General features: G+C 49.3%; 1 protein-coding gene across 1 annotated transcript in view; it reads right to left on the bottom strand.

Moving 5' to 3' along the window:
* Positions 1-6020: 6020 nt before the first annotated feature.
* Positions 6021-12197, bottom strand: part of FAM171A2 (family with sequence similarity 171 member A2) — a 36700-nt gene continuing 30523 nt past the window's right edge. The window contains exon 8 of the mRNA XM_054995631.1: positions 6021-10838. Within this exon, the coding sequence (XP_054851606.1) occupies positions 9278-10838 (1561 nt within the window). The 3' untranslated portion in view covers positions 6021-9277. The remainder of the gene's footprint in view (positions 10839-12197) is intronic.

Genomic DNA, 12197 nt, shown 5'->3' with positions numbered 1-12197 from the left:
AAAAACCTTCTGGCTGATTAACTGGAGGCTATGCTGCTGCTGGCCACTAGAGGGAAGATGCAACTTGAGTCATGCCAAGGCTGGAGCTAAGTGAGGCAGAGTCCTTCTGATGCTGCTGTGTTGCACCAGTAAGGAAGACATCCCCCAGAGGCAGGGGAAGACTTTCCCATTAGGGCTAACCTACTAAACATAACACCATTTTCTGCATTGTTTAGCATACCAGGTCTAATGGAGGAAAGTACTCTCAAGTCACAGCCAATTTATGGTGGATCCCCCCAGCAAGGGGTTTCAGTGAGAAACAGTTGGTTTGCTATTGCCTTCCTCTATAAAGCAACCCCAATCTTTCTTGGTGGTCTCCCACTAACCAGGGCTAACCTTTCTTAGCTACTGGTATCTGATGGCTAGCCTGGGCCATCCAACGCAGGGCACCATGTCCAACACCTTTTAAATTGTCCCAAATTTCTGTAATCGCACTTTACCTCTCCCATTATGAACCCCCCCCCCCCCACCTGCTTCATTCATCTTCACAGTGCTTGCTGGTGGTTCCCGGCTCCGAGGTGATATGACTTTCTTCCACCAGGAAGAGGGCCTTTACAATTTACAAAGCCAGGATAATGCAAATCACCACTTTGCAGTCAGGAAGCAATTATCCCTAGGACATTTTGGCTAGGGATCCTGATGGTGTTTTGCCATCTTCTGGGCATGGAGCAGGGGTCACTGCTGGTGTGTGTGCGGAAGATAGTTGTGAATTTCCTGCATTGTGCAGGGGGTTGGACTAGATGACTCTGGAGGTACCTTCCAATCCTATGATTCTATGATTGTCGTGTCCTCCCTTTGGAATGCACTGTCAGAAGGCACTCATGCCCAGCAGGACCTGTTGATGTTTTCGAAACTCTGTAAGGCAGAACTATTCCAGCATGCCTTTGCTAACTAATATGAGGCAAATAGCTATGCATTTTTATCTACCTGCAATTTCTATGTTATTTGCCAGGTTTTATAGGCTGGGGTTGAGACTAGTTTTTAATCATTGTATTAGGCTGTCTTATTGTGATTTTATTGCATATTATATTTTGTATTCTTTAAAATTGTTGTTATAGTTGTGAACTGCTTTGAGATCTTCTGAAGTGGTATAAAAACTGAATAAATAACAAACAGAAAATGTGCAACTTGGAGGACAAACCTAGGCGACCACCCTTTTCATTGCCATTTTTTCATTGTCTGTTTGCAGGGACTCTGTTTGTTTGACTGGAGGAGCATTTAGCCACCTTGCATTGGAGTGGTACAGGCAGCCCTGATGTGGGTTGACCTTCCTGCCAAGCACTTGGTACTTCTCTTTGAAGAGCTTCCTGCTAATAGGAACTCTGATTCAGCCATCAGAAAATACACTTTCAAAAACTAACAGGAAGAACAAAGCAAATCAGTTCAATTTCCAACAACAGTGCCGAGGACTGATAACTTGGGATGAGTTACTTTTTCCTTGACTGCCCCACAGAGAAGCCAGGGTTTATTTTCTTTGTAGGTACACTCAGATGCTCTTGTTAGTACATTTTTGCAGTCTAATATTTTATATTTTGTGAATTTATTTGTAAGAAATAAGAAGTGAGAGAATGTGCTTGTTCAATACTAAGCATAGGTTTTGCCAGCTTGAACTTGGGAAATTCCAGGAGATTTGGAGGTGGAGTCTGAGTTTGGGTGGGGAGGGAGTTTGGCAGGGATAGAATTCAATGGAGTCTAACTCTGTAGCTGCTGTTTCCTCCAGGGGAACTGATCTTTGAAGTCTGAAGATCAGTTGTAATTCCAGAACTCTGGATGCCAACAACATATGAAAAAGATTAAAGCAAAACCAGAAAAACCGTCAAAAGGTTTCAAAATGAGCAGGTCACTGGTGTTCCTTAAATGATTCTAATTTTGTGTTGGGTTTTGGTACCATATGCTATGGTGATTCCCCCCCCCCCTTCATAATGGCTATGGGCCTCTGCTCAGCAATGTTTAAGCCTTCCTTTGGCCTAAGAAGCCATCTGCTGATGGTGGAAGAGCTATCTAAGGAAGGCTCCTTGGCTTCAGGGAAGCTCCGAACTGTGCAGAGTGAAATGGCAGCATACCGTTCACAGCAGGCTGGGTTCAATGATTTCATAACTGAGAACCTGAAATTATACCTAATGGGTGAACAGCAGGATTATCTTTCCCAGCCATTGCCCTCCCTCTCCCCATTGGCTAGCCTAGAGGTTAGGGCTCTCCTGAGATACAGGGGTACAGACTAGGAACTAAGGGAGTGGAGCCAAGTGGAGTACAGGAAGAGGTCTAGTAGCATGTTCGAGAAGGGGGCAGAGCCAGGTGAATGAGGGATGGAGCCCAACAGACCTCGGGCAGAGAATGAAGCCAATACCAGAATCTCAGGCTCAACAGGAAATAATCTCTTCCTTTGATTCTGCATTTTAGTCACCCCCTAAAGATGCTAAGTAGGAAGCAAATACCCTGAAACTGCAGGGCTCACCCCCCTCCGGCTGATTCAGCAGCTGAACTAATTGTTGGGAGCAATCCAAGAAAAGTTGGACATGGTTAGAGGAGCTGCTTGGCCCAATCATCTTCTTCTAAATCCTCCAGCTGACCAGGCAAACTCCAACCCTACCATCAAGGAGTTTATGAATTGGGTATACATAAAATACCTGGAACTCCTCAGTAGAACAGTCAGGGTAAAACATTAATTAGCAAAAGCAACGTTTTCTTTCAGGGCTCAGTAGGTGGTATGAAGTTGTTGATCTGGCTTTCACCTTCTGATCTAAAAAGGAACGTAAGAAACGTCAACATTTTTATTTAGGCTGTTTTTGGCACCAGGTAACAGCCAGGTCTGGAATACTAATGATAGTCATAAAGAACTGAACTTCTGAGTATTGCCAGAGTGCCTTTCCTTCCCCCTCCAAATACTGGCAAAAAGCAGGGCTTCCCATGATCAGGCATAGCGTCCGAACAAGGTTGATGCCACCAAACCCTTCTTCGTAGAAGTTAGTCTTGATTTAAATGCTATGCTTGCAGTCAGGGGTTGGGGGAACGCTGTTTATCTCTGTTATTTGCTGGGTCATCAGTGTATTCAGTGGTAGGTTTTGTGCCTGCACTGCAATTTGGAAGCTCCAGGGCTATTTTTAAGGTGCAAAAATCCTCTACCTCCAGGCTCACACTCCACTGCACACAGGGAGGCGTTGCATCCGTTCTTCCAAAAAAGTAACATCACAAGTTAAAAGCAACTGTTGCATTACACTGAAGGGAAAGTGCTAACAAGCTGATGTATCTGGAGGTGGGTAGATAGGTGGCAAGTGTGTGAGTATAGACCTTCTGAGCAATGCATCTGCTCCAGCACTGACATCTGGGGGCAGACCTTGGTGGCTGCTCTGCCGAGATCAGGCAGGGGCACCCCTTTACTGCAGACTTAAGAATTGGCTGCAACTCCTGTGGTGAGAGCTCTGATTTGTTCATTTTTCATTTGTCATGCAGTTTCTTTTTGGATACTGCAGTTTGACTCAATTCTTCACACATCCTCCTTGAAAAATCTGATTCAAGGACAAGCGTCTGCCCAATTCCTTTGACAAATTTATCCACGATTTTCCTATCACCAAAAACAAGAGGCTAAGAAAGATGGGGAAACTGGAGAAAAGGAAAAATGGACAGCATGTGTGTACTGTGTGATATTTTTGAGAAAAACTAGCCTACAGAGAAGCATCTGAAGAGTTTACTCAACTGAAACAGGAATGAGTAAGAAAATGAGACACCTTCCCCCTTGGCAGTCATGTCTATAGCCCTAGACACAACTTTTCCTAATGCTGACTGAATGTGCAGGGAGGGAAACGGGGCATGAGAACTCTGGTCCATCCCCCGTGTGATCACCAGCTCATGAATAAGGCACCCTCACATGGAACACATGTATATTTCCTGCCTGTGATCAACAACATTCAGAAAGCAGCATCCCTGTTTTCAGTCTATGCACAGTGGGGGCTGGATGTACAAGCCTTGTACATCTGAGGGGGAGATACAAATGTCTGAAATCAATCTTCGCATACGCCCAAAGCCCATTAGTGTGATACACAGAGAACTTGAAGATGAACTAGCCCACGTGACTTCGCCCATGGCCAGTGCCTCATTTAAACTGGGCTGCTACCTGGGCAAAGCAGCTCAGCATGCAGTATCAGCATGCCAGTGCATTATGCTTCTGAGCTATGGCTCTCTGGCATCACTTGAGGACCCAATGTGCTGTCTCTTGCCTGCCTGTGGCAGAGTTAAATTGGGTCTTCTTAATAGTAAGACACAGTGAAAGCATTTGGAGTGGACAGTGCATCAATCACAAATCCAAGCTATAAAAGAAAAATTGAGGGCAAAAGAATGCAACTGAACTAGGGTTGCCAGGTGCCTGCTAAGGGTGGGTAACTCACACCCTTGCCCTTCATTCGCCATCTTCACTCAGGTGAGTGGTGGGGTGGGAGGAACGGAGGGGCTGGAATGGTGTCCTGCAATGTCCTTTCCAGCAGCAGAAATGGAAGTGACATCACTGCAACAAAGAATCTCTAAGATTTCTCCAAACTTTCATGGTTTTTACCATAGCATCAGGGAAATTCTAGTGTGCAGTGCACTGCAGTGACATTGTGTCATTATACAACCAGGAATGACATTGTGGGATGCTGTTGCAGTGTCTGTTCCCCCCCCATGGTTGGCAACACTAAACTGAACTTAGAGGGGGGGGGGAGATCTCCCTCTTCCTTGGAAGGACATGAGCTATCTGACCACAGCATTCAGGGGCAGATGGGTGGGACTGGACTCAATGACCGACTACCTCCTCTGCCACACCCACTCCTGGCTCTGCCAATGTGGATGCAAATGATTGAAAAATCCCACCCTCTCTATAATTAGAATTCAATTAAGATTGGCTTTAATAAAAATTGGATTATGGATGACTGTTTCTCTTTGTCGTCATTTGGGCTTCAGTGTCCTGGGTAGGGGGGCAGGCAAACTTGGCAAGCTGCATTTCAGTAGCTCATTTTACAGTAAGCCCGTGTGTTCAACTCCCATAGGAAAATTTGGCTGCTGTCCTTACCTGACTAGCAGCCTCCCCAACAGGCCCGCTTTTAGTCCCCAGTGACATTTTCCCTTCACTGTGCTTTTTGGCCCCTCTAACACACCTGCAAACTTCCTCCTTTAAAGCCCTGTCCATCTTCTTCCAATCTCCTGTCCTCATTTCCAGGATATTATGAAGCATCTTCCCTCCTCCCCTTCACAAAGCAGAATTTTTGTGAACAGCCTGTAACGCCACAGCAGTGAGAACAATTGCCTAGAAGGGGTTTCACAGAGACCAAACTCATTTCTTCTTTTTGTATGAGCACAGCCCATCCCAGAGTTTAAAAAACTTCTGTGGCTTAGTGCTTGAGCATCACACAGGCACAGGCACTATCGCCCCCATTGCTGGAGTCTGCTCTCTTTCCCAATATAGCTCTGCTTTCATGCCCAGGATTGGTTCAAGGTCTTTTGGCACCCCAGCGAAGCTATGCCCATCCCCTCCAGGGCTCAAGAGGCAGCTGGCCAAGTCCCTGCAGCAACAGCTGGTGCTCACCTGGGCTCAAGAGGAAATGCTGCTGATGCCTCAGAGCAACCCAACCTCTGCGTGGTTCAACGCCCTCCTTGCTGTCTGACTCCCAGCGGACACTTGAGTGATGTGGCCAGAAAAGTGGTCCTGTGAATGCTTCATACAGTGTAGAAATTAGAAATTGTGTGTGTGTGGGGGGGGAACACCCATTCCCAGGAAAAGCTGCAGCTGCTGGAATTCCTCTCATGCCCTTGCTAAAGCAACACACAAGCTCCGCAAAAAGGACTGTTGACCCACAAACTGAACAAATAAGCCCAGGGGGGTTCCCTCTCTTGGGTCAGGAGGAAGGGCCGCTTCTCCTCCTGCCCACCCACCCCCCTCACTTAAACAAGCTTGGATGAAAAGCGAAGGCTACCCTAGGAAGTCAAACAACTTCTGCACAAAGACACCTTGGTAAAGTCAGAGTTTTTTATATATTAAGACCATTCTAAAGAACAGGTATGAGGCTTCAAAAACTGTAAACGCCAAGTCTCCAGTTTTGCCAACCTTCCCCCAATTTTAATTTTTTTTTTAAAAAAAAAAACGCCCGATGTTGATTTCACAGACGGTTTGGGGTCCTTGCAGAAAGAATGGTGTAACAGTATCACAGAGACTATCCCGACCCCACCCCCACGAACACCCTGCCCTGTTGTATGCATGAGGTTCTCTTGACTATAAAAAAAGAGTAGAAATCTGCGCTGAGAACTGGAGGTGGAGAGGTATCCCTGTTTTGGAGTCCTGCTTGTGTGTGGTTCTGCCACTGCCTCCCTGGGCCTGACCAGAGCACTAAGAACATAAGAACATAAGCAAAGCCATGTTGGATCAGGCCAGTGGCCCATCCAGTCCAACATTCTGTCACACACAGTGGCTAGAAATCCAGTGCCATCTAAAGGACTGTCAGTGAGGCCAGGACACCAGATGCCCTCCCACTGCCTTCCTTCCAGCACCAAGACTGCACTGCCACTTTCACATAAAGCTGCTTTTTAGCAGGCATGCCTCATCCTTAGATACTTCACATTGCAACAGTGGTAAATTCAAACTGCTTTGGGAACAGGTTCTCTAGTATAGATCAGTGACTCAAAGTGACCTGAATTTGGGCCCTTGGCCCTGCACACAGTGAAAGTGGTGTGTCTTTCTGCAGTGGTGGTGAAATGGACCTACCACCTCCCCATTCCCAATACGCCCCTGAAAACATATGCTACATGATCTTTAGGCATGCAACACATTGGGCATGATGTATGCAAATCTGAAATACTTCGGAGTGACCATGGGATGATTAAGGTTAGTAAAAATTCACACTGCAGACCGTTCATTATGGCTCAGTGGACTCCCTTCTGTATGCATCAGGCCTGTATGGACCATCACCAGCTCCTGCTGTGCTGAGCTGGTCCCAAGCATACGGGGCATGTTCACTGCCCACCAACACACACAGCCTAGCTGGGGAACAGCTTCCCATACGGAAGTCTCTGCATGCACATGTTGTGAAAGAGAGTAACACAGTTCATCACAAGTGTGGACACCTGACACATGGGATTTTTCCAGTTTTCTATGCAGACTTCCATGCTGGAAATGTCAGGCTGCTTCATGGGACTCTTGGTGCCCCATTGATCCCCACTCTTGGAACATGTTGATCTTGCCACCAATCACATCAAGTAGCAGGGAATTATACAGTCCTCTCTAAAGCTGTTAATTCAAGGAGGGCAGGGGATGCCACAAGCCTATAAAGTACGGAAGGCAGCAAGAAATGGGAACAATGGCACCAATGTGGGTGAGACCTGCAAAAATGCACACTTTTCTGTCCACACAGAATTCAAAAGTGCTTTGACTGCAATAATCATAAAAAGGCCCTCTCAAGTGCAACAGAGGCCAGGGCTTCTAAACTGGAGCATGCGAGGCCTGATTGGGGGGGCGGGGCGTTCCTTGAGATGGTTTATGTAGTTTTCAGTGGCTCAGGGATAAGGTGTGTGTGGGGGGGGAATTACCCCTGCGTCATAAAACTTTCTGACCTAGTCAAACTCCTCCTCCCCGGGCTAAAAATGTTTGGGTTCAATTCAGTGGTTTTCTACAGAAGTTCTACCATCTGTTAAAAAAAAAATCTAGAGACATTTACATTAATCTTTGCAGTTGACAGCCAGGTCTCGGTCTCCTCCCATGTTCATGGTAGGCCTGAGCCACACTGTGTGGGGAGGGCCAGTGATTCCTCTTCTGCACCCCCAAACAAAACCCGCAGGTAGGGCCCCCAATGGAATGGCCCAAGACACCTCCAAAAATGCCTTCCTTAAATCTATTTGGGACTCTCTAGGGGGCACTTCTCCACTCCTAGCGTCTATAGGTCAACACCCCCCTCCAGGAATGGTTTAATCCCCTCCCCCCACACACTGAGCACTCTTTGTCTGGGAGGGCTGCCACCACAGCTGGCTTAAGAGCATCTCCTCAGACACTGTCTGCCGATGGCTTATCGGGGGGGGGGAGCTGGGATGCAATGCTGACCGACTTTTCCTCTGGCACACCCCCATTCCACCCCCACCACAGGAAAGGGATTAGAGAGCAAGGAGGATTTTTCTTCTGTATTCCCCCCACCCCAGCTATAGCAATTCTGAGCAGATGGTACGTCTGTACCCCTCCACGGACACCCAAGTTGCATTCACAGCTGCCAGGGAGGGGCAGCAGGGCCATGTTGGGACAGGAAGGCACTTGGAGGAGACGGAGGAGTTGCAGGCACGAGGGAAAAAAGGGGGGGCAGAGCACAGAGGTGACTCCACAACGGAGCTGGTTTGGCAGTGAGGTCAGACACAACTGACACATCCTACCCACACATACACACCCATGGCTCAGACTCCCAGCCCCGCCCCCAACACACACATGCATGCACACACCTATGTACAAATAGTCACACCAGTGCCCCCACCCCTACCCCAAACCCACCATACTTGCCTGGGATCTATGCTGTCACCTAGGTTGTTGGGGCATTGAGGCACGACAGGCAAAAAAAAGGTATCAGCCTACAGCCCTTGGGCACTTGACCCTTCCCCACCCCCCACCCCAAACTGTGCCACAGCTTGGAAAATCCACAGAACTGAATTTTTAAAAAGGAACTGTACAAACCCCCACAAGGGTACAGGAGATGAGAAGTCCCAGTAATGCCTTCAATTTCACTTCCCAGAGTGCCAGGGCAAGAAGCCATAGTTCTGGCCATGCCAAGCTTGGTGGGGAGCAAGGGATTCTGGGAAGTGGATCTGCAACCACATAGGCTAATCTGTGTCCTCCTCCTGGCCATGGGCTAGAGTCACACTCTTGGCAATCCCTGTGCCCCACATTGCCTGGCTCAGACTGGCTGGTGTCAGTGAGAAAAGGGGAAATGGTCAAACTTTTAGGCAGCTGGCACGGTGCTTCTTAACCTGCTTTAGGCATGACAAGTGTAGTGAGCAAGCGCACGGCATGCTGGGACAACAGTGAATGGCTGGGCCACATTCTCCATCCTGTTTTCTTGTTTTGTCTGTTTTTCTCTGCTGTCAGATGTCCTGGTTTTTGCTCTGCCAAGCCTTGACCAGATGAAGGAAAGAGGAGGCACGCCGGACTCATAAGTGAACTCTGTCCTCCACAAGCCCCACAACCTCTAACTCCCCCCACCCCCTCACCACACAATGAAGGTGAACCCTGTTTGCCTGCTGGCTATTTCACATTGAAGACCATAAGGGGCCGCTCCTCACGCTTCTGCCAAGGGCTCTTCTTGTCACCCTGGTCATCCGTCCCTTCGGAGGGCTCGTTGCTGTCGTCTTCGGGGCTGGTCATGGAGTCACGCCGCAGCTCACTATTACTGTTACTGCTGCGAGAGCTGTTGCCGCGACTGCGCCCACGTCGGGGAATGGTAGCAGCACGGTGGTCGGTGTTCTCATCCAGCAGAGGGGTCAGCGAGTTGTCCTCGGGAGAGCAGATGGCAGTGCGGCTCTCGCTGCTGCTTTGCTCTGTGTCAGCATCGGCAAAGACCAGTTTGGAGTAGGCAGGGGCCATTGCAGATGCCATGCGCTCCTCCTTGAGGCGCTTAGGCGGCTTGGCTTCGTTGACATCCACGCCTGAGTCAAGGCTTGCATCATTGCTCCGGCTCCTCTCGTTGCCCTGGAGGTCAATGTACGAATGGCGGACCTGTGAGGAACGCCCGTCCAAGGACACGAACCATGCTCGTGGGTGTGGCTTCACCCCCAGCTCCAGCAGCTTCTTCTCAGTCAGTGCCTGCAGTTCCCCGTTCAGCTGGGCCATGGTGGACTCGTTCAGCAATACTGGGATGGTGACAGAGCCGCTGACGGACTGGGTGTGGGGGCCCCAACCCTTACCCTCCACCTCTTCCGATGAGTGCTGCTGCAGCTGGAACTGTGGGTGCTGCAGTTGCTGTTGCAGGAGCTGTTGCCGCTGCTGCTCCTGAGGCCCAAACTGGTGAGGCAGCCCCAGGCTAGCTGGGTCCATGTCTGGCTGGTTTTCGGAGCTCCCTGGAGGCTGCTCTGATGGCGCCAAGCGCATGTAGTGGGCAGGAATGACGAGGGTTGGCATGACGTTACGATACATGGTGTCCTTCATGTGGTCGATGGAACCGCAGAAAATTAATTGCCCAGGCTGGCTCAGGGAGGTGGGGCGAGCAAGGTGGTCTACAGACTGGGACAGCATGTAGTCAGGGGGCTTGGTATCCCCTTTGTGGCCCACATAGTGGTCAAAGGGTGGTGGAAGAGGGGGTGGCGAGGGGGGCTCCTGGACATAGGCCTTGCCGTCACTGCGCCCTTGCTTGCGCTGTGTCTCGGTGCATTTGTCTTCCATGCGCTGGTGTGAATAGCTGCGCTTGTAGTCCTCCAGAAGTGGGGGCTCAAGTGGGCCAGGGACATCCATAGAGCGTGCTGCTTTGAGTGAGTATCCCTCCGTCACTCGAGGATAATCATCCTTGGAGGTCCCCCGCTGGCTCAGTGTGTCTGCTGTGGAGGCCTTGCTGGCATGGCGCGTCTTCTGGCTAGATACTTGCTTGAAGAACTCCTCGCGAGAGCTCTCAAATTCACGTGAGGAGGAGAAAGCTGACTTGAGGACAGGTGTGTGAACGTCCATGTCCCCATTGGACGAGGCTGTCTCCATGTGGCTCGTGCAGATGAGGTTGATCTGGGACATAGATGTGGCCTGGTCTTTCTTGGAGGCGTCCAGCGCACCAGAGAGTTGAAGCTTCCGATGCTGCTGCCGTGGCTTCAGACACAGTCTCCTGGAATAGGAGGGAAGGTAGAAAGTAAACACAGAAATCTAGAGGGGAAGCAGAACTACCATATTGTAATGGTAAATGCAAACGCCTTGGATTCATTCCTCAGCTGAAGGCTCTAACGTACAAACTACCTGATACAGTTGGACATGAGCTGGGTTGGGGTTTTCCTAACCTGATTTGTATTCCCTGCAGGCAGGTAACAGCTGTGGGGAACTTATTTCCCCAGGATCTGACTCGGACCAGGTCTGTGGTGCTGGGAGAGGTGCTTCAGCCCCCACCCGCAATGTTTTCCTGAGCAGAAACAGCCTCAAGGAGGCATTGGCATTAATGCACATGAAGTAATCAAGGCATGTGCAACCTCCCCAAGGGGGCTTTTTTGAGTTGAGAAAATGTTGCTGGGAGGGAGGCTGGCTATCCCCTCTCCCGCCATGGTCCCAATCTGAAGCAGGCCCTAGAGGGCCTGGGAAATATGTTCCCCACAGCTGGTATCTGGCTGTAGGGAATGAGTCGGGTCACTGTCTAGATTTGCATTGTGTAATAGTGGTGTTTGGACCTCAGGCAGCAGAGCTGGAAAGTTTCTGCCTGCCTCTCTCAGGCCTTAACGAATTATTGCCTGCCAGATCTGACAACACTGGCCTACCCAGAACAGTGGCTGGGTGAAGTGTAAGCATTGAAGAGGGCTGCACCAGGTATGGAGCATGAAACAAAGAAACAGTGGTACAGAAAGAAAATAGTTTTGCTCCTATATATTGCCCAACATGTTTTGCTGATGCTTCTTCAGGGGTCTGTATAATAATGTCAGGTGCCTTAATATTATCTTCTACAACGTGCCCCTTGTAGAAGTGTCAGTAAAATGCACAGGAGCATTATATCTGAATAAAACCACCTTTCTCACTGCACCACTGCTTTTTTGTTTCTTGAGCAAAGTGTAAAACAAGCAGAGACCCTTAATAGTATCTTAGATGAAGGATAGGCAAGTTGGAGCCCAGAGATCCTAGCCCAGCTCCTGGAGCCCCGAGGATTCTCCTCCTTCCCCTGCCCATCAGTCTTTATACACGTCAATTGTTTCCAGGATGGAAGGAAGGGCTCTTCATTCAGCCGGTCCAATCTCATGTGAACAGCAACAGATGAGTTGTTCTCCTTGGTTGCACTCTCAGCTGCTTACTCCCTCCTAGCTGAGGTGCACAGGAAAAGTGCTCTGCCCAACCTTCCCTTATGGCTCATGCAGGACTGAGTCAGTGGGTGGGATCCTAGCTCTTGCTCCATTAATAGCATGGCCCCTATCAAAACATTAGTTGACAGCCCAGGATGTGTGGTCTATTTAGATGCCTGCTGGTCCATCATCCTCTCACTTCTTGTGAA

This window comes from Eublepharis macularius, chromosome 12, assembly GCF_028583425.1.
Source record: "Eublepharis macularius isolate TG4126 chromosome 12, MPM_Emac_v1.0, whole genome shotgun sequence".
Classification (NCBI taxonomy): Eukaryota; Metazoa; Chordata; class Lepidosauria; order Squamata; family Eublepharidae; genus Eublepharis; species Eublepharis macularius.
This window is presented reverse-complemented; position numbering and strand designations above follow the sequence as displayed.